The sequence below is a fragment of the Macrobrachium rosenbergii genome, chromosome 42 (genome assembly GCF_040412425.1).
Source record: "Macrobrachium rosenbergii isolate ZJJX-2024 chromosome 42, ASM4041242v1, whole genome shotgun sequence".
Taxonomy (NCBI): Eukaryota; Metazoa; Arthropoda; class Malacostraca; order Decapoda; family Palaemonidae; genus Macrobrachium; species Macrobrachium rosenbergii.
Genome location: NC_089782.1, coordinates 11030042 through 11050505, shown reverse-complemented (window position 1 = coordinate 11050505; position 20464 = coordinate 11030042). Strand labels below are relative to the sequence as shown.

The following is a 20464-nucleotide window of genomic DNA, read 5'->3' as shown; positions in this document are numbered from 1 at the left end:
AAACATATATACAATATATATGCGTGATATATACAGTATATATATATATATATATATATATATATATATATATATATATATATATATATATATATATATATACTTGTAACATTTCATCTGTCCATATTTTTCCAGTGAACAGGGGCACAGAAGGAAGTGCCTGAAATATATGGTTGCAACGTTCAAATAGTGTTTTATGGGCCTTTTTATCTTCATATATATATTATATATATATATATATAATATATATATATATATATATATATATATATATATATATATATATCTGTATATATATATATATATATATATATATATATATATATATATATATATATATATATATGTGTGTGTGTGTGTACACGTGGATTCAGTTCTGTGTACTCCTTTCAGGGTTGCTTTTGTATTGGAAAGCTTTAAACCTTTCGTTTGAAGTCAGCCCCAAATAAGTACTTTTTTAAAACTAGTGTTTCAGAAACCAAAGTCGGAAATTGGTCAGGCAGCTGATGAAAATAGTTGGTTTAGAAAAATGATTTCACGCGAATGGTATTCATAATGACACTGGGATCCATCGCAAGTTTCGCAATCATCAGCGTGTCCAGTTCCCATTTGCTTTTAAATTCTCTCATTCATGATTTTGCCTTTTGTACGTGTACTTCATAGTCTCGTATATTACTTGCTTTTCCGTGAAAGGCCATTTTAATTCTTCAGAGTGCACTATTAATATCAGCGGCATGGGTAGTTTGTAAAAAGACGCTGGGGCTCGGTGGGGTATTGGCGGGCGTTGGTTAGCAAAGACATTGGCAGAGAGGCAAGGCTGAGAAGCTGGGTAGGGTAGGGGCGTTGGGCTGAGACTAGAGATCGTGGTGGAGGTGTTGGGTCGAGGTAGGCGTTGAGAGGTTGTTGATGGTCCACTGGGAAGGGGGGGAAGGGGGGCGGGAGGGAGGGTCGGAGGAACGGATAACCACCGCAGTGCTACTACCCACAAACCCGCCAGAAGTACCACCACCACCTCAACCCTGTACCCTCTCCTTTCCACGTCTACCCTGTACCCTTGTACCACTCGCCTATCTGCCGTTACAACGACCACACACGCATGTATACGCCTGCGTCAAGTTCTCACACGACTTGCATTATAATAACAACCATAACTACCATTGTAGTAACTCTTATCTGGCGTTTGCATGACAAGCATGTGCAGGCCGTTCTTGTTGGGTCTGACTGAGCGTTAGGACACGCGGTTGTCCACCTGACTTCTCTCGGGCTGTAATTTTATTGCGTTCTTGCCACGCGTTTGTCAGTGTGGTTGTAGCGACAGTTTTCAGTGCACTGTGTTAACGAATTATTGGTATTTCTGTTTGTGTTGTGTAGTTGTGGTGAAACATTCTATGAAGTTATTTTTGAAGTCGACTCTGTCAGTTGTCTTACTGTGACACTTGCTATGTTAACCTTCAATTCCTGAAGATGAGATATTGTAGTTAAACAGGAATTGGATTGAAAGTGGTAAATATCGCAAAGGCGAATCCTTATCGTTTGTATGAGTGGAATATACCCATATCCTGTTAAGTTACGCAAAGTCCTACGCGATCGATACCACGAGGCAACAAGTTTTTGTGTGGCTGGCGTTTACTCACTTGGCCGCCGGATATTTGCTTCATTCAACTGTCAAGATATAGATTTTAGGTTGAATTTCTTTAGCACAAGCATAGCCGACGCATATATTGGGATACCAAACACCACTTGGTGACACTTCTCTTGAAATGTAAGTATTCAACCCATTTTTGTAAATATTTTGTCATTTTAATTGCAATATACTGTGCTATTTAGGTTCTTATACTGCCATGGAGTATGAGCTACAAAGAACGAGGCTTTTGTCATCTTTCTCGTTGTTTAAGTTCACTTCTGTCCTTGCAGACACACTATATATATATATATATATATATATATATATATATACACACACACTATATATATATATATATATATATATATATATATATATATATATATATATATATATACATATGTGTGTGTGTATATATATAATTTATATATGTGTGTGTATGTATGTAATGTATATATAATGTATAATATGTATAATATATATATATATATATATATATATATATTTAGATAGATAGATAGATAGATAGATAGATAGATAGATAGATATTAAGAAAAACTGGGAACGAAAGTCAGATATAGTCTTTCTTGAGTGCAAGTGACTACAGTTTGAGATTAGTTCTGGGTACATGCAGTGTTATTGCTCAAAATTTAATTTCCGTATATATTATATAACCGTCATTTGAATACTTTGTGAAATTACTAGATTTTTTAGTAGAGGTCGTCTATTTATTTTGATACTATATGCGTACTGCAATCCTGACTATAGTTAAAACAGGCGTGTCACCTGCGTTTTAGTAATGCTTAAGTCCTTTCTTCCTCATGCATGCACCCATGCTTCCGTCTTGCATGTATTCTCTCACCTGCCGCATATTGAGGCACCTTCTTTCCAGTTGCGCCATTTATTCAGTACTTTCTAGGTCTTCCACTTTTCTCTCTTGATGCATCCAAATAATTTTCACCAACCAAATGGCTAAAAACACTTTGATCCTTCTTGTCCCAAGTTAACCTTTTTGCGATTATATACCTATCACCATAATTTTTTTTTTTTTTTTTTCATTTGCATTCAACCTCCACAGTTAACTTTCACAAAGGAGACTTGGTGCTACCCATATCCTGTCATGCTTCCCGTGGATTTCATGGACGTTCAAAGTGTTTTCCACTATAAATATGTATATATATATATATATATATATATATATATATATATATATATATATATGTATATATATATATTTATATTTATAGTGTTTGTTTATTATGCATTTGTTTGTTTTTGTTTGCATATGTGTTAAAGATATATAACAAAGCGAACATGAGCTTCCCAAACCGTAATGTAGAAGCCAAGTATTCTAGGCTTCGATCTTATTCTTTGTGAAGCTATATTCCTGCAAAAACCAACAAATTACATAACGTGCCCCCTTATATGCAAGTCGACTGTCAAAGATGGAGGAAGACATCCTTGGTCGAACGAGGAAGTAGAGGAAGAAAGATCCCAATCATAATATTCAAGGCTCATGTGGCTCTTGTCTCTTCATTCCATGGTTATTTTTATCATTATCTGTAGCTCTATTTGTGGCTGTGAAATTGACCAATCATTGATTACCCTTGAGGGTTAACGTCATTATTAAATAAGCATAATTAACTGGCATCTAAAAATTTGTAGTAACGTTATTCCCATATAAGGTGTTAATGCACCCGTATTTTATATATGACATTTTTAATTCTCTCTCTCTCTCTCTCTCTCTCTCTCTCTCTCTCTCTCTCTCTCTCTCTCTCTCTCTCTCTCTCTCCATATATATATGTATATATACACACTTATACACAAATATACATACATACATACATAAAAACAAATTCGTAGTGATCTACCGTCGTGTAAATTGTAACTTACCCTTAATTGTAGTAACTGAATTTTGGATTGCTTTCCATTTTCATTTCGTCAAATTTTAATCATTCAAACAAGTACAAAAGTTTCACGAGAGATAGAGAGGGTTTTTTTTTTTGGGGGGGGGATGGAACTGAGATCGATGACTGGTGACCCAAGGGTTGTAGCGTATCCAAAGAAGAATTAAGAAAAAAAAAAAAAAAAGTGTAATGAAGGAAAATGCCTTCACACCTGGTAATTAAATCACTTTGAGAATAGTTGAAGCATCTGCGATACTTGGCATTCTACCCCGACTCGGTAAGTGCGAGAGAAGAATGCCCTTCTATCGATGGGCATTCTTTGTCTTGGCTTTTTAGCTACGTTTAATTTGCTCCTGGCTTCCGAGTGATGATGATGATGGGGTTCTTGTGCTCACAGGTCCAAAATTCTCCGCATTGCATCCGGTGAAGAAGTAGTAGTAGTAGTAGTAGTTGGCTCTCATATCGATTTAAGAATCGCTTTTAAAACAGTTCGCGGATCAACATAGTAATTGTTTCGTGGTGTTTTGGCGTTCATTTTCGCCATTGCCATATTCCTATTAGCCCAACGCCCTATGTATCTGATGACGAAATTTTGGTCATCTAATATCTCTCTCATAGTTTTTTCGAGTCATCCAGTGGGTTCGGTAGTAAGTCTTGTACACAATGGACCAATTCTTTCTTATATAAAGAAAATATGCTGTACAAACAACACGAATACTTTGTTATGAGATAGCCGTTGCAAACCTTGTGCTTGTGTGTAAAAGTGTGATCTTTGTAGTCAATTGAGGATGGAAAACGATCTGCACATTGGAACAATAAAGGACGTGATGTTGCAACTTTTGGTATTTTGTCTTCTCTCTCTCATTCTTCCTGTCTTTCATATTTTTTTCTTTGCTCTCATTTCTCATCATTAGTTTTAATAGAGTACTTTGAATTCAACACTTTGGAGTAATGCGAGTTCAAAATTTGCAAATAGCAGGTCGGAATATCATAATAATCATATTTTATTAAAGCATATTTTTCTTGAGTTGCGTTGAGCGTGACTGGTATTCTAGCTTGGTTTCCGTTGTGGCAGGTGTTCCGAATCTTGAAGTGGTTCATAGAATTAAATTTAATTCTTCCTTCCTTACCGAACTGCTGTGTGCCATAATCCTTGTCTGTAAACTTGCCTGTTTTTGACCCTTGTACTTTTGTTTTTATTCTTTTCTGGAAATCCCATGTAATCGTTTCTCAGTAACAAAGGTTTCAAGGATTTCACTAGTTGATTACTTTATACAAACACTATATAGCAAATTTTCCAGCATTGCTGCTTTTATGAAAACCTGAATTTCTTCATGTAACAGTAGTCTCCCGGTTATAAGAAAGAACGCAAAAAACGGGAAAACAATACGGTCAGAAATTTGTCTTTCAAGACTGGTTATTATTGGAGAGGTTTTCGGAAGGCCACAATACGTAGCCAATAGGCGGTGTTCCCGCGCTCTCGGGTTAGCCCACTTTTCCTCTCACCGCCCATAGAGAAAACGGGAAATGCGGCACGCGCGACCAATCAGCGATAAGTTTGCCCCTTACTGGCTTTTGTTTTGCCAGTAATGGTGAAATTCGTTGGTGTTCTGACCTGCTTTTGTTAAAGATTTTGAAAGAGATAGGACTCTCTCTCTCTCTCTCTCTCTCTCTCTCTCTCTCTCTCTCTCTCTCTCTCTCTTGTAGGCTATATGTAATGGAATTTTATTACGGTCAAGGAGGCTTTTCATGATGGTCATCCACTGTCACACGTAGGGGGGCCTTCAGGGTTTTAGTAGCCTTGGACACTATTATTTTTCAGTCTCTTCATTTCAGTTCTATTAGTTGTCGCTGCTGCTTGAGTTTTCGTTTCAAATCTTGTGATTATACACACACACACACACACACACACACACACACATATATATATATATATATATATATATATATATATATATATATATATATATATATATATATATATATATATATATAGTATATATATTGTATGTATGTAGTGTTTGATGAAAGTAATTTTGTACGCATTGTTTTTCTTGTGTGCCTTGAGATTCCCTTATGAAACCTTGCTTGTCGTACACTTGTGTTTTGGTATTTTCTGTGTAAGATGCTGGCTTGGCTAGGAAGTGGTGTGATGCTGCTAGGATGTAACGCCCCGGATGTAACTTATTAGATTATTTTCAGCTCTAGCACTCCCTCCTTTGGGAAGGTACCCCTTCCTATATCCATCACCCCTGCTACTCTTCCTGTGTGACGCGATGGTTTCGCACAGTTATTTCTATCCTTTGTTCCCTTTGTTACTCAATGTTGCATTTCCATTCATCCTCCTGTGCTTTGCGTGTATCGGGCTGGAGAGAGAAAAAGAGAGAGACGAACCATTCTATGTCCAGAATGGGTGCTTTTTCATCATTTTCTCTGGTGCCCAGTAAAGAATCTTATTTCTTGTAATTTTTTTTGTCCTTCGTCATTCATATAGTTCTGTTCCCTTCATGTTTGTCTTATGTAGTTATCTGAGTTATCTTGGTTGAAGTTTTAAAACTGTGTGAAGTTAGTGTACGTGTGTATACGCGTGTTCATTTACTTCCGCCTCCTTCCTCTCTTTCTTTTACGGTAACCATCTGTCATGCTGGGCTCTTGTTCTCCCTCCTTGGAACCCTAAAGCTTCTTAGTTTTTCTCTCTCTCTCTCTCTCTCTCTCTCTCTCTCTCTCTCTCTCTCTCTCTCTCGTTTATGTAGTAGACTGAAAAAAATATTTGGAAGACTATACAGCTGAGCTCACGTTACTGAACAGTAACGGGTGGAGAATGAAATTCTTCAAGGAGAGATTCAGATAAAAAAAAAAACGTATAGTACAAAGAGTTTGAAGGAAGTAAAGTGACTCTTTCTGATTATATTAGTTATCTTTTATAAAAACGAAATACACAAGTATATAGTTGTAAAGGGACAGCAGAAGTTGTAGCCTCAATTTCAGTTTTGGTAAATATGAAAGAACTTAGTAAGATTCGGGATATGATAGTGTTAAGATCGTCAAGAAATTTATTACCTGAAAATTATATAAGAACTTTGAATTTTTTTTTTTTTACTTCTGAAAATTAATTTTTCCAGGGCTTTCTAGTTATTTAAGTACTCCATTGATGGTATCGGTACGTTATTTTTTGTAAGGAACAAGGGAATATCGTTTCGCTTTGTCAGTTGCAAAAATAGCGCTGTGAGCTTTTTCAAAGAACATCACTGAATAAAATAGCGGAATTTCAACAAGTCACCGTAAACTGGACTTAACATGATCTGTGTTTTTCATGATTTATTTTGATTGATGTAATAGCGCGTTTGTGTGTGAAATCTGTGCGGTGCTATTTGTAATTCTGTTGTCTTTGTTGATGTAGAGATCGCCAGTTTGAACATTCCAGAACGGGAACCGCGTAGATACCTTTCATAAAACAAAAATATGTGACCTGATACATAACTTGGAAGTTTTTATTAATGTAAACGCTAATTGCAATGCTAAGGGTTGGTCTCTCTCTCTCTCTCTCTCTCTCTCTCTCTCTCTCTCTCTCTCTCTCTCTCTCTCTCTCTCTAAAGCCTTCTTATCTTGCGATTTTTTACGAAATGGTTGATTAAGTGTAACATACTCTGGCGGTGTAATATTACGCTGTGACTTAAGCAGTCTTAAAAGAATCGCCATGTATATCGTTTTTAAATATAGGAGGCCCTTGAAACAGCAACTCGGTGTTCTTATCTCTTTCTGACTTTCAAGAATAAAAAAAAAAAAGGAACGAAATAACTTCAAAGAAAAGAAGGCATGGCACCAGCCTAGAAGGAAACACTAGACGATCCTCTTGAAAGAAAGGCGATGATAGACCCTCTTGAAAGTTGATCAAAGGACTCCAAGAAAGCAGATGACAGGGAGTTCCATCGCTTGAGGTGAAAGGAACCTCGCTATAAGAGGAGCGCTGACCACCTCAATAGATGCTGGAAGTGGTGGCCTGACGGATGTCACGTGGTCGTCTGAGACACCTTACCCGCAGAAACAGTGGCCGAAGTAATACATTTTAAAGAGAAGCAAAGCCACATTCCTGTGGAGAGAAGGGAGTTCAGAGAAAAGAGTTGAGGACAAGGCTGTTGGTCAGACGAATTGTTTTGGATTAAACCCTAAACAGGGTAACAGTTATTACAAAGCAACCCAAAGAAAGGAAAGTTAGAAACGATTTTAGCTCAAATTCTTCGTTAGAATTTTTCGTGAGGACAGGCTAGTAAGATAACTGAATAAATATTATGTTATGTTCACTAACTGACTTTTCGAGAGATTATAGCCGATGGGCGGATAAAGGTCAGCTAGAGATTGATTGCGAACTTTAGAGGATAGCTGAAAGGAAGATTTAGTTGAGGTGTGGATTGCCAAATCACTGATAGAAATGAGGAGACTAGGTCCTGGAGGTACCCCGTTGGAAATGAGCAAGGAAGCAGAAAAATGGGGATACAGAAAGGAGTTACCCAACAGTAAGAAAAATTTGGGACCGTAATAATTATGCAAGAGTTCTGAATGTCCCCAGATTATCAAGCTTTAAGGCGGAGGATTGTAGTTATAACTAACATGAGACACTGATGTCTGGAAATTTCTTATTAGCTGGAACCATGTAGGCACGATTCAGACAGTTGCTAAAAGAAAGCAGTAGGTGTTGGATTGTGGGAAATGACTTTGATATAAGCCGTAATACTCCATGAATACAACGTTGATCCTCTGAAAAATAACCAGTGACATAAAAAGGGCCTGATGTGGAGGTTTCGATAGGTGGCGGTTGCAGTTGAGTCTCTAATTTTGAAAATATTTTTGGTCCTCTTCTTTTTGATACGCATCTCTCTTAGATAGTTTCATTAGATTTTGCTCTTTAGGCGAACATAGTAGGCCATAGGGTGGTTGTAGTGTTATCGGATTTCGTACGAAAGAAAATATGGGTATTCATATGGTGCTGTCGCACCAATAAACTTATTCATAAGTGAATATTGTCTTTTTATTAAGAGTAATATATAAAAGGCTATCTTGTTGAATAAAAAACTACACGGCTATATACGTGCATACATGCGTACATACCCACCAGAAAGGGGTATTTGGCTTAGCCATAGAACTGTGCGGGCCTTATGCAGAATTGTTCTCGGTTTTGTTCTCTTGAAATGATTCATCCGTAGCACTGAAAGAGGTGTGCCTTCTGCACTGCACTGTCAGTATGTGAATTCTGTTTAAATTCGTCTATCCTTATGTTTGCAAGAAATACTTATCATGATTGACATTGGATTTCAATGCTCGTAATACATTTCCATAAATGTATGAAACACTTCATGTATTATTACTAACAGACAAGCATGTAATGGTCGTTTGAACTGTACGCATATTCTATACATATAGACATATATACTATATATATATATATATATATATATATATATATATATATATATATATATATACATATATTCTTTTATAGTTCCTACAGTATATACTACTTTATGGTGCCTTTGAACATGACCAGAAAGAGCATTACTGTTTATGCTACTTGCTGATTAGTGGCTTGAAAGTGTACCTGACTTAAATGGACAAAACATGTTTGTTTTATCCTTGGGAAGCGATTTTAAAGAAAATCCAGCTAATGCTCTTCATAAGGATAATAGGATTAGGTGACTCTCTCTCTCTCTCTCTCTCTCTCTCTCTCTCTCTCTCTCTCTCCGTAAATGTTTAGTGTTGGTTTCGCCTTTCCAGTGTTGGCACTATAGATAACACCGAATTTTGAACTCTTTCTTGGCGCAGTGACAGTGCCATCTGCTCACAAACTTAGAGACCAATGTTCGATTCTGGAATTGGACGATTTGTGCGTGTTCTGTAAAATCCAGTCTGACTGTTGACCTGTGCTGTTAATTGAAAAACCTAGTTGTTAGTCGACCGTTGTGGGTCGCAATTTGCGTTGAGAGGAAGAGGAAAAAAAAAATAAGACGTGTGGCATTACTCCATCAAATTGTATAACATTAAGGGTCTCGACGAGGCAATCCTCAGGCCACCGAATTGAAACCATAAGGTTCTCTCTCTCTCTCTCTCTCTCTCTCTCTCTCTCTCTCGTTGGGATGGTCTGTTGGAGAAACGTCCTTAGCAAATGTTAAATGAACTGACATATTCTGTTTTTGCCTGAAAGAGAGAGAGAAAAATCGACGTAATGTTATTGTCGGGAGTAATTAATACAAATGCCATGTACATTAAGTATTCATAATGAATTAGTTATTCGGATAAAATTAGCGACGCCGTTTAGGTAATGAACTCCAATACTTAAATGAGTTGAACGAAAACTCATACAGTAATTACAGTAATTACGTTTAGAGAATGCACGTAAATTAGTTACCCTTGTTTCATATTATAATGAAAATGGAATATCCTATGAGGACTTCTCCCAAACCCAGAATTAGACTTTATTTTTTACAGTCCTTATTTTTTTTTTATTAATTACGCTACATGAATTTTGATATTTATATGTAAGAGTTTGTTATGTTAGTGGTTTCTATTTTGTATTTATTCATGCATTCTTTAAGAAAAATTCTTCGTTTCGCGTATTTCTTTAAGTACTCATGGAGCCTCTTTATTTTTAAAAACATAAGAGAGCATATCTCTAAGTGAATATTTGACGAGAACTTTTGACTATACAAAGGAAGAATATCTGGAGGCCTAGTCCACACAGGACTTGTTTATTTTATTTGTTTATTTTTTCGAAGTGAGATCGGTATTAATTTACATAGGTGCATTTTCCCTTTATTATGTAAATGTACGAAAGTGCCCATATGGAAAATCTTCTAATGTTGTTTCATCTACGAAAGTGTCTCTCTCTAGAGAAAACCAAATTAAAAGTTATTGGCTCCTTTACTCTCTCTGTTTAGATTCCGTTGTTGTCAGTAGGAGTTACACACACATAAAGGTCTCATTAGAAGTATTTCCCGTTTTATATTCTTTGTCTTTTACTCGTTCCTATATTTTCTTATTGTTGTTATTTTTATTTTCAATTTTTTTCCCTTCCTCATAAGCCATTTCTCTGTGATTTAACTTAGTGGCGCATCAAGCTCCTGTTCCTATACCGAGGGCTGCTCTTCTCCAGGTAAAACAATGTTGTTGTTTCAGATCTAGCTGGCCTTGTGCCAGCACGGGCTCTTGCTCCTAGAGTAGCCCGTAGAAAAAGGTAAAATAAGCAAATCATTTCAAGATATAAAATACTTCACAGTGCATTATTAGCCGTTAACCTTTAGTGTGAATGACATACAGTATATATGTCATTTGTTTGTAGGGGTAGGGCATGCATACCGCACCGTTAACCACTGGAAGCCGAGATGGCCCAATGCCAGTAAAATCATGCTTCATGAGTTTTGCATTTCTCCATGGCAGTTCAGTTTAGGAAGTTCAGTCATTTCCCAGTATTACATGAACATTCAGCAAGCACTCTACACCATTCTTAATAAGTTACAATTAGCTCAACAGTCCTGTCGTGAATTTAAAGGTTTGCGCTCCCCGCCCCCATTACCGTTCGTAACATTTCTCGTCGAATTCCAGGGCTACTAGAATGTCGACGAAGACTTCCTTTGATTGTCGAATTCGGCTTTATTTGTTTTGTTCGCAGATATTGCCATGTCGGTAATCTAACCCATCAATTAACGTAAATTTGATTCAAGACTAAATCATGTATTTTGTTGAATTCTTTTAATATGTAATCCTTCAAGTTCATGTTATTCACATGGGCATTTTCTTGTATAGAAATGTAAAAAAAAAAAACATTGTGTTAAGGTTCATTCCAAATAAAATCCATATTTATTGGTATGTACATTATATGATGTACGCATGCATTCTTGCATATTAATAAAATTAGAGTTTATAGTACAAATCTGCAATTTTATGTTGCTTTAGAAGCGAGAGTAGGCTACGGTTAATCTTAAAAAACAAAAATAATCGGGAATTTTCTTGATGTTCCCATATATCGTAAAAAAATGAAAATACATCTGAGGTGGAACGTTGGTCGGTTGTTGGACAAGGATGTTTCCACTAATATTTGCTTCCGCAGAAACTAACGAAGCGGACATTTTGTAATGGTACGGTACCTAGACCATTATATTCGTGCATTTAAACTTTCTCCGAGGAGAATGAGGGGAAGGAACTGACCCCCAATCAAACCCCCGGTATTCGTGTGTAGTGTGAAGCACTCTATTAATCCTGGTGTGAAGTTTCTTGGATGGAAAAGGCCCTCGAATGCTGAGGTAACGAAACAACTGAGAGAAGGAACCGGGATTAGTCAAAGTTGGGACTGTAAGAAACTGTTGAATTTTGTCGGCGGAGAAAAGGCAGGACGACAATGATGTGTCATTACACTACTATTCTCTTGAATGTCTTAATGATAATAGTGTTCAAGACAGCCATTAAAATAAGACTTATGATAATGTATTACCGCGCAGAGTACCTTCACCTTCCTACAGTAGAGATTACCATAACGTTTTTGTCATACTTTGAAATACTTATTAAGTTGCGGTTATAAGAGACTTTCTTTCTGTCATCTGTGACGTTTTAAACCCAGATTCCAGCAATGGAAAGAGACTTTGGACGAAACTCCAGCGCGGAGAGTGTAAACATCCTCTGCCTCTCGCCCGTAGAAACGAATGTAACGGGCATTAGAAGTTATGAAAGCAGGTAATGGAGGGCTCTAAGACCACATGCGGCGTGGTACGCGGGTTGTTACCTTTATGCCTGGAAAACCCTCCTTCATTCCCCATCCCATTAACGGTGCCCAGGTATTTGCCCGATCGGGAGATAAAAGTTCCATCGGCAGAAGAAGGGAGATGAGGAGTCAAGTTCTCCTTTGGATTCTCATTCAAGTCAGTGGGACTTACAGTATTTATTTGTCTTTCACTCTGCCGCTGCTTTGAGGTGAGATTATGTCAGGTCTGGTTTGCCTTTGTTTCTCAGGAACAGGCACCAACCAGATCTCGTGGGCCCCCCCCCCTTCTTTTATAGCATCAGGTTTATACACAGATGCGATCTGTTTCTTTTGTTAGACGTTTGTACATTAGTCCTGATGTGCCGACCACTTCATGGGGTTTGTTCGTGTGTTTGTATAGCATTGCCTGCGTTTTAGTTGCTTTATTTGTTTCCCAATTGTGATGATTATCATGTAAGGCAACGTAGTAGCCGTTTCATCTTCAGTGATATAGTTTTATATGGCAACTGATTTTGATAATAAAGCATCTTCAGTGATATAGTTTTATATGGCAACTGATTTTGATAATAAAGCATTTTCAGTTATATAGTTTTATATGGCAACTGATTTTGATAATAAAGCATTTTCAGTGATATAGTTTTATATGGCAACTGATTTTGATAATAAAGCAGTTGTGAACGATCTGCTGTCACATTCTGGGAAATATTCTGTTTATATTTTTGTTTAGCCTGATATATAAGGAATAGGATGAGACATTTGATTATATTATCCAATCTGTGTATACTGTGTCTTGTACTACATATCCCTGTAGGCCGAATCAAATTTTTAATCACTGAATGGTCATAGCTTTGTCGCCTAAAGTCTCTGACTACGATGGAGGATAAGGAACTAGGAATCCCTCAAATTATTTCCTCTGTCAATAGGTGTGGAACATTAGTTATCAAGGGAAACATTCCCCATAGATCTTTCCCATCCTGTTGACAAGTGGAACACTTTTTTGATGGTATCTTTTCCACGGGGGAAGAATAGGGGCATGAGATGGGAGAATGGGAAGATTAAGAGGGGTGGATTTTTACCTGCTATCGGTAGGCCTCCCTCCCGTCACCCAAGAATGTCGACGCTTGTTTTTAAGGGCTTTTAATTGTGTTCTTAGGGTTCCTCCTTTTCGTCACTGGGATAAGAGTATTTTTTTTTTTATTTTTATTTAATAAAAATCTTCCTTGAAATTTTTACATTTCCGTTGTTAGCTTTTAACGTACAAAAAAGCCCTATCATCTTACTTTGGCAGCTTTTCTTTCAACTTCTCGAAGAGAGAGAGAGAGAGAGAGAGAGAGAGAGAGAGAGAGAGAGAGAGAGAGAGAGAGAGAGAGAGAGAGAGAAATATAAATATCTGCATACTAAATGGGTTCATGCATTAGTGGGATAAGGATTACTTCTCCGAGTCTACCCGTTTTTGCGGTGTATATTTTGATGGAGCAGTGAACACCCACGTCTAGTTTTTGTCTTTTCTCCTCCGTCTTCCTCTTCTTTCTAGAGAGATCCATCCACGGCAAATGAATGATATTTCATAAAGTCCAGCGTCAGACTATTATGCCTAGCAGCGAGACACTTGGATACACACAATAAAAGAGAAAGCTAGATGGGAGGATAAGAAATGTGTATCGTAAGATGATGTTAGGCCTATAAGGGAGACTGCGGAGGATGGAGGGATTACCAAGACCCATAGAGGAGGGGGGGAGGGGAAGAGGTATTCTGGAACCATGTACCCCCCCCCCCATCCCTCCATTCCCTCCATACTTGACAAGAAATCACTGCCATGAGTAAGCGCTGATCCGTCCGGTGATGATGTCCGATTCCTTCACTCCGGCTTCAAATGACTCAGACGCGTGAGCTGATCTCCATACAAGGTAAAATACACCTTATGCCAGGGACAGTTTTATGTTGAATCTGCCTAAGTAAGGGACTGTGCTGGTTACGCCTTTATGCACCAGAGCTGATTGTGATCTTGTCTCTTGTGTTTACACTGACCTGTCTGTTCCTGTTCTTATTGCTGGGATAGCAATTTTTTTTTCTTTAGGTTTTGTATCGTAGAAATATAAAAAAATATCGAATTTCTACGATATAACACCTAAACCTGAAGTCAGACTATATATATATATATATATATATATATATATATATATATATACAGTATATATATATATATATATATATATATATATATATATATATATATATATATATATATATATATATATATATATATATGTATAACTGAATCATATATAAAATATGGAACGTGATGAATATATAAATAAAGATAAAATATATATGTATGTATATGTGAAACAACTGAATGCTGCGAAAATTTCGACACTAAAGTAAAATTACTAAGCTAAACTGAAACACTGGAGTGTCGAAAAGGCCTTTCGACACTAGTCCTTTACTAGCTCAGCTAAGTAGGACTGTTTCCAGTTTCCTTCTTCGTGGATTTTATCTTTATTTATATGTATATGTATATATGTATGTATGTATATATATGTATGTATAACAGAATCACGAAAATATTGAACATGATGACTATATACAGTAAATAAAGGCAATGCACGAAGCAAAGAAAAACAATGGGGTTCTGCAAGGCTTTTTGACTTATAGTCCTTTACTTAGCAACTGAAAAAAAATAAATATAAGTTTACAAAGAAAGCTCGTATAGATGACTGATGGGGATTACAAAGGAAAAAAATACACACCTGGAATCCAACACAATTGAAGAATTAGCAGACCTACCAAAACAAGGTTAATGTTTAAGAGATTTTACAAAGGATTAGGCTCAACAGCTCAGAAGCAGGGACAGGGCACTTGAAAGATTATACAAGGAAGGTGACTTACCACCGAAAAATGTTATAAAAGTACAACACGATAATTCTCATTTTGGTAAACAAAAATTATTTTACAAGGGGAACATTTTTACAAAAGAATATTTATTGTACATAGGAATACATAGAAATTATATGTAAGGTAACTAATTTTTAATTAATTCAGTGATTTTATCTTTTAGGTCATTCTTGAACATTTTACTTATACAGGGGTCCAAATAATGCATGCCAGGGCTAAGATTAAAATTACAACTGGAAGTAAGCTTTATAATAGTGGATTCTAAGAGATTTCGTGAAGAGAATTCTTTCGATCTAGCAGTCACTGAACTTTCAGTCCAGTTTATCCTGTGAGAGTTTTCACTTTCATGAATGAATATAGCACTGGATGTTTGCCCAGTTTTGAGAATACTTATGCTGCATAATCTGTGCATCTGCAGCCTTGCTAGATTGGCCGATATAAAAAGGTGCAGTCCAAACATGGAATTTTACATATTATGTTGTTGTTTTCCTTAGGACTATTATTTATTACATTCATTTTAGTGTGTTATTATAGGGAAAAAAACGAGGTTGGCATTAAAAGATTTTAACAATTATTTTATGTTTTCAAGACTACTAAAATAAGGCAAGCTAAGAATGTCCCTAGGGGTTTCTTTCTCCATGTTCCATTCACTAAAAAACTTTTTGTGGGCTTTATTATAACAAATATCTAGCATATGTGAAGGATAACATAAATCTGTCCCTATTTTTCTTATGTATTCGATTTCTTGATCCAAATACTGGGGACTGACAATGCACAATGCTCTTAAAAACATAGAAATAATGGATATTTTGATATTAAGGAGATGACCTAAAAAAAATGGGCATAAGTAAATAAATATATATTGTATATATATATATATATATATATATATATATATATATATATATATATATATATATATATATATATATAATATAATATATAAAGCAGAAACGATATTGTTTAGTTTTATTTTCATACTCTTTTCAAAATTTATAGTAATAGTGATTTATTTTTGCAGTGCAATATGATTTTGTCCAGAATGAAAAATACTTTGTTTTTGGATCGTTAACAACACCTTTACTTTTATTTTTCTTATTTACTCTTGTCAGGTGCATTTACAAGAAATTTATATTTTGTGGAAAATGCTAAGATCCTGCAGTATTAGATATTGCTTATTTAAAAAGTAATCAAAATGAATTGTAAAAAAGCTAGGACATTATTCTGCGGTCGACCAAAAGGAGAAAAGATTATGATATCCTTACTATCCCATTTTAAAAATGAAAAAAGTTTAATTTCAGGTCTATTATTGCGTATTAGAACTGTGTATTTATTCCTCTTATGTGAAACTTTGTATCCTTAATTTTTTTTACTAAATTTTGCAAACCCTCTCTCTCTCTCTCTCTCTCTCTCTCTCTCTCTCTCTCTCTCTCTCTCTCTCTCTCTCTCTCTCTACTGAACTCGTTGGTTTTTTCATGTTATACAACCGACGGAAAAATTTGAGAAAAAATCATTTGCAATCAAGCCCGTGAATCCAGCCTTCATTAACTCAGACGAGATCGCTATTATTCCATGACCACAAAGTAAACGCCTTCATTTTCCTCTCTCTCACCTGAGGAAGAAGAGTGAGGAAGCTGAGAGGGAATCTTAAGGGGGAGAGGAGGAAGAGGAGGAAAAGGAAGAAGGGGGAAGACGAAGTTCTCAATATATAATTCATTCGTTGAAGATTCAATTTCGCTCGAACGATGTTGGCATTCTCTCTCTCTCTCTCTCTCTCTCTCTCTCTCTCTCTCTCTCTCTCTCTCCACTCCTGTTCCCAGTCCTGGCCCCTCCCACTCCCCTCTCCCTTCCCCCCCTCAAACTGAACCCTACCCACCAATATATGTCTTTCTCCTAGTGCCATTGTAGCAAGTTAGCTTCAGTCAAGATATGCACAGAATTTAATTAAAGTTTGTCACGGGTGCGACTGGGCGCCTTGCTTTGTTTATAATTAGCTCTCTCTCTCTCTCTCTCTCTCTCTCTCTCTCTCTCTCTCTCTCTCTCTCTCTCTCTCTCTCTCTCATCGTTATCCAATTCTCCTTGTTTTCGTTATAAGAAATTAATATTGTTTCTTTTGATCTCCATTATCCTGATATTTGATTTGTCCTGTTTTCGTATCGCTTTCCTTTTAGTTTTGGACAATTGCTCTCTCTCTCTCTCTCTCTCTCTCTCTCTCTCTCTCTCTCTCTCTCTCTCTCTCTCATTTTTAAAGTCATAGTGTCTCAAGATAATTTCTGACTCGTCGTACGTAGCCTGTTGAGTCAGGTCAGAAAAGTATTAAGCATGATAGAATATATAGAGCGGCAAGTGGTTCCGGTTCCATTCATTTTTTATCTGTAAATTCACCTTCAATTTTTACCTAGGGACAGCTTTCAGTTCCGAATGTTGTTGATAAATTATTCGTATAGGAGATATTGTAGTATTGTTGGAAATTTTATAATGTAAGAAGCTATTTATTCCTTGGTTAGTGCACTTGTTTGAAATAGTTTATTCGTATGAATTTGAAGTTTCTTAGAACATAGGAAAGACTTACCAAGTATTGCATCTCACTCTCTCTCTCTCTCTCTCTCTCTTGCTGTAAAAGTTGTTTTTGGACTGGAACAGTGTGGAGGAAGGGGGAGGTGTTGTTTGAAACGGATAGTATAGTTTTGGGCTGGTGAGGGACTTTGCTTATAGGATGGGGGAGGGGAAGGGGGGGAGAGTATACTAGTAGAGGGAGGCGAGGGACTATGTACTGAGGGGGTATAAGAGGAGGAGGGATGCTGGGGCCGGGTAGCGGTGGAGGAGGAGGAGGAGGAACTTGGACGCTGAGAAACATTGCGCGGAATTCAAGGATCGTAATTAATTTATCCCGCTTGATTCATTATGCAGATTTACCTGATTCTATGAAGACCGATTGTATGAATAATTAGAATTTCGTTGCGATTGTAATGAACTGCGAAATTCTTCGGTTTGTCATCCCCACTCTCCGTCTTTTGTTTCTAGGCTTTTGTTTTGCGTGATTGCATGTGTATACGCCATTTAATTTACTTTTCTTTTCTTTCTCTCTTTCTTTCCTCTGACTGTATGTTTTTAACTTGTACTTTCCTTAATTGCATTTTTTCTTTCGTGTCATTCTCACCCCATTTGTTTTTTGGGGGGGAGGGGAGGGGTGGATTGTTGTTGTTTAACTTGTATTGCATGTTTTTACTTCCTTTAATATGTAAACGTCTGTTTATATTATTGTGTACATTGATTTTTTTTTTTTTTTAGGCTTCGTGTCATTTTTCGCGTGGCCTTTGTTTTGCATTGTGATTGCTATTTCCTTTATCCTGGTCTTTGTTTTACACCAAGAGTATATCAGATGATTGTTCAAGCTTGGTGTGTCTTTTCTTTCTTTGTATTTTCATTGCTTAGATTATAAAAGGTATTGATTTTCAAGTCTGAACTGTTTACAGTTCGTTAGAAGTGAGGGTTTTTGTGTTTTGCCATTTTATTTTTGGTGCATGTTTGCACAGTTTGCTGTTTTCTTTATAGGCGCCTGGTGAGATGAAAGCTCTCGTAAGCTTTATTAAAACCTAAACATAATGTTTTCCTTTGTTTTGCTTATAAAGAATTTGGTGATTTAAGGTTTATTGTTAGGGTTACACTATAGTAAATTTTTCTTATTGTAAAGTTGTCCTTGCATTTATCCTTGTGTATTTCCATGTTTATACAGCCCGAAAGCTGAAAACTGTTAAGGCTTTTTATTTTTATGTATTATTTTTGTAAGGAGCTTCACGTTATCACTGCTATAACTTCCAGTGTTTATGTAGGCCATTCATGTGTTTTTAGGGTTGCACTATTAACTATAACGCTGAGGATAAGAAGAATGAGTTTTTCAGCTGATTTGCAAACAACTTTCACATTTTTTTTTACAGTTATATTCATTGGCCTTAATCAAGTATGGGAGGGAGTATTGTAGATAGTAAATCATTACAGATGGTAATAATTATACTGACGATAGTTTCATTATGAAAATTATGGTTATCAGTTGCTGTTCATGTCGATGTTAAAGTTACATGTATTTTCAGTGTCCGACAGTGTCTGTTTGTAAATAGTATTAGGCAAAAGTTATGGAAGGAATTGTACGAAAATTTAATCAGTAGTGGGCCTCTCAGTTGCCAACGAGTGAGTAGATTGAAGGAGAGATTGGATTGTAACTTTTGACCTTACTGGCGGCATCGATGGTTAGGTAGGAATGTAACCTTTGCCATCGCTTTTGAACTGTACCAGGTAGAGACTTCCTAATGCTGCCTGTGTGGATTGGGTTGAGATCAAGATGATACTTTGAGGTCAGTTAAGAGTTAGCTTAGTCCTTGATTTTAGAACTAAATATACGAGATAGACTCAATAGTTGTCATGTGTTGTCCATTAGTGACGCCAATGCTCAGAGGACTAAGATTATATAAAATTTTAACCTTGTCTAAAACCTTTGAGCTGTTTACGATTTTGTGTCGGTGCGATAGTTCCTTAAGTCAGTATCGAAAAATAAATGTTACTAAGTTTTGTATCTGTTGTAATTTGATATTTTTGAATGATGAAGGTTCACATTTGGCATGCTTGATCTACTAATATTCACTGCTGTGCACAGTGAGGTCGAAGGTTATGTTCATACCAGAGGTTAAAGGTGATATAGTAGTTTAACCTGGGAAATATCTTTCGAACTGAGACAGGTTTTATATATGGTACCTGTAGTCCACCAATAAAATCAGTGTACAGAGTGAGACCAAGGTTAAGGTCAAATATTTTTTGGTCAGAGATCAAATAGAAGTTTAAACGCAAGTTTTGAACTCAACGAACTTCATACTAAGCATGCATGATCAACCAAGGTCAGATTTAAAAGGTCAAAAATCAAATAGGAATTTGGGTAACTTATCTGTTTCAGTTTGTTTTTCTCTCTGTTACAGCAGTATGCAGAAATTGATGTGTAGATTTTTACAGCTAATGGCTGGCAACAAGTTATTAGGGTTTGGGAGAGAGATAAGTGTAACTTTGTTAATCAACTGCGCAGCCTTTGTGGGGTCCCTAGACTTTGGTTTGCTTTTTCCGAACGTTATTGTTTAGGTCTTAGAACAGGATGCTTATTTCAGAACAGTCTAGTTTTGAACTCTTTTCAAATCATAGCATATTTAAATGAAAGTGTTTGGGTAGTGTATAAATAATTTTAAAGGATCGTGGTACTCCCTTTATTGTGTCCCTTAGACCCTTTTTGTTTTCTTTGCTTGTATTGTC

At 36.5% G+C, this 20464-nt stretch overlaps 1 protein-coding gene across 16 annotated transcripts in view; it reads left to right on the top strand.

Moving 5' to 3' along the window:
* The window catches only part of LOC136827939 (TOX high mobility group box family member 2-like), a 1122506-nt gene that overhangs the window by 631688 nt on the left and 470354 nt on the right, over window positions 1-20464 (top strand). For 2 of the 16 annotated variants that reach the window (XM_067085481.1, XM_067085471.1), the window contains exon 1: window positions 831-1762. The exons of the other annotated variants lie outside the window; for them this stretch is intronic. In XM_067085481.1, the coding sequence (XP_066941582.1) occupies window positions 1761-1762 (2 nt within the window). In that variant the 5' untranslated portion in view covers window positions 831-1760. Of the gene's footprint in view, window positions 1-830; window positions 1763-20464 lie in introns of those variants that run through there. 16 annotated transcript variants of the gene reach the window in all.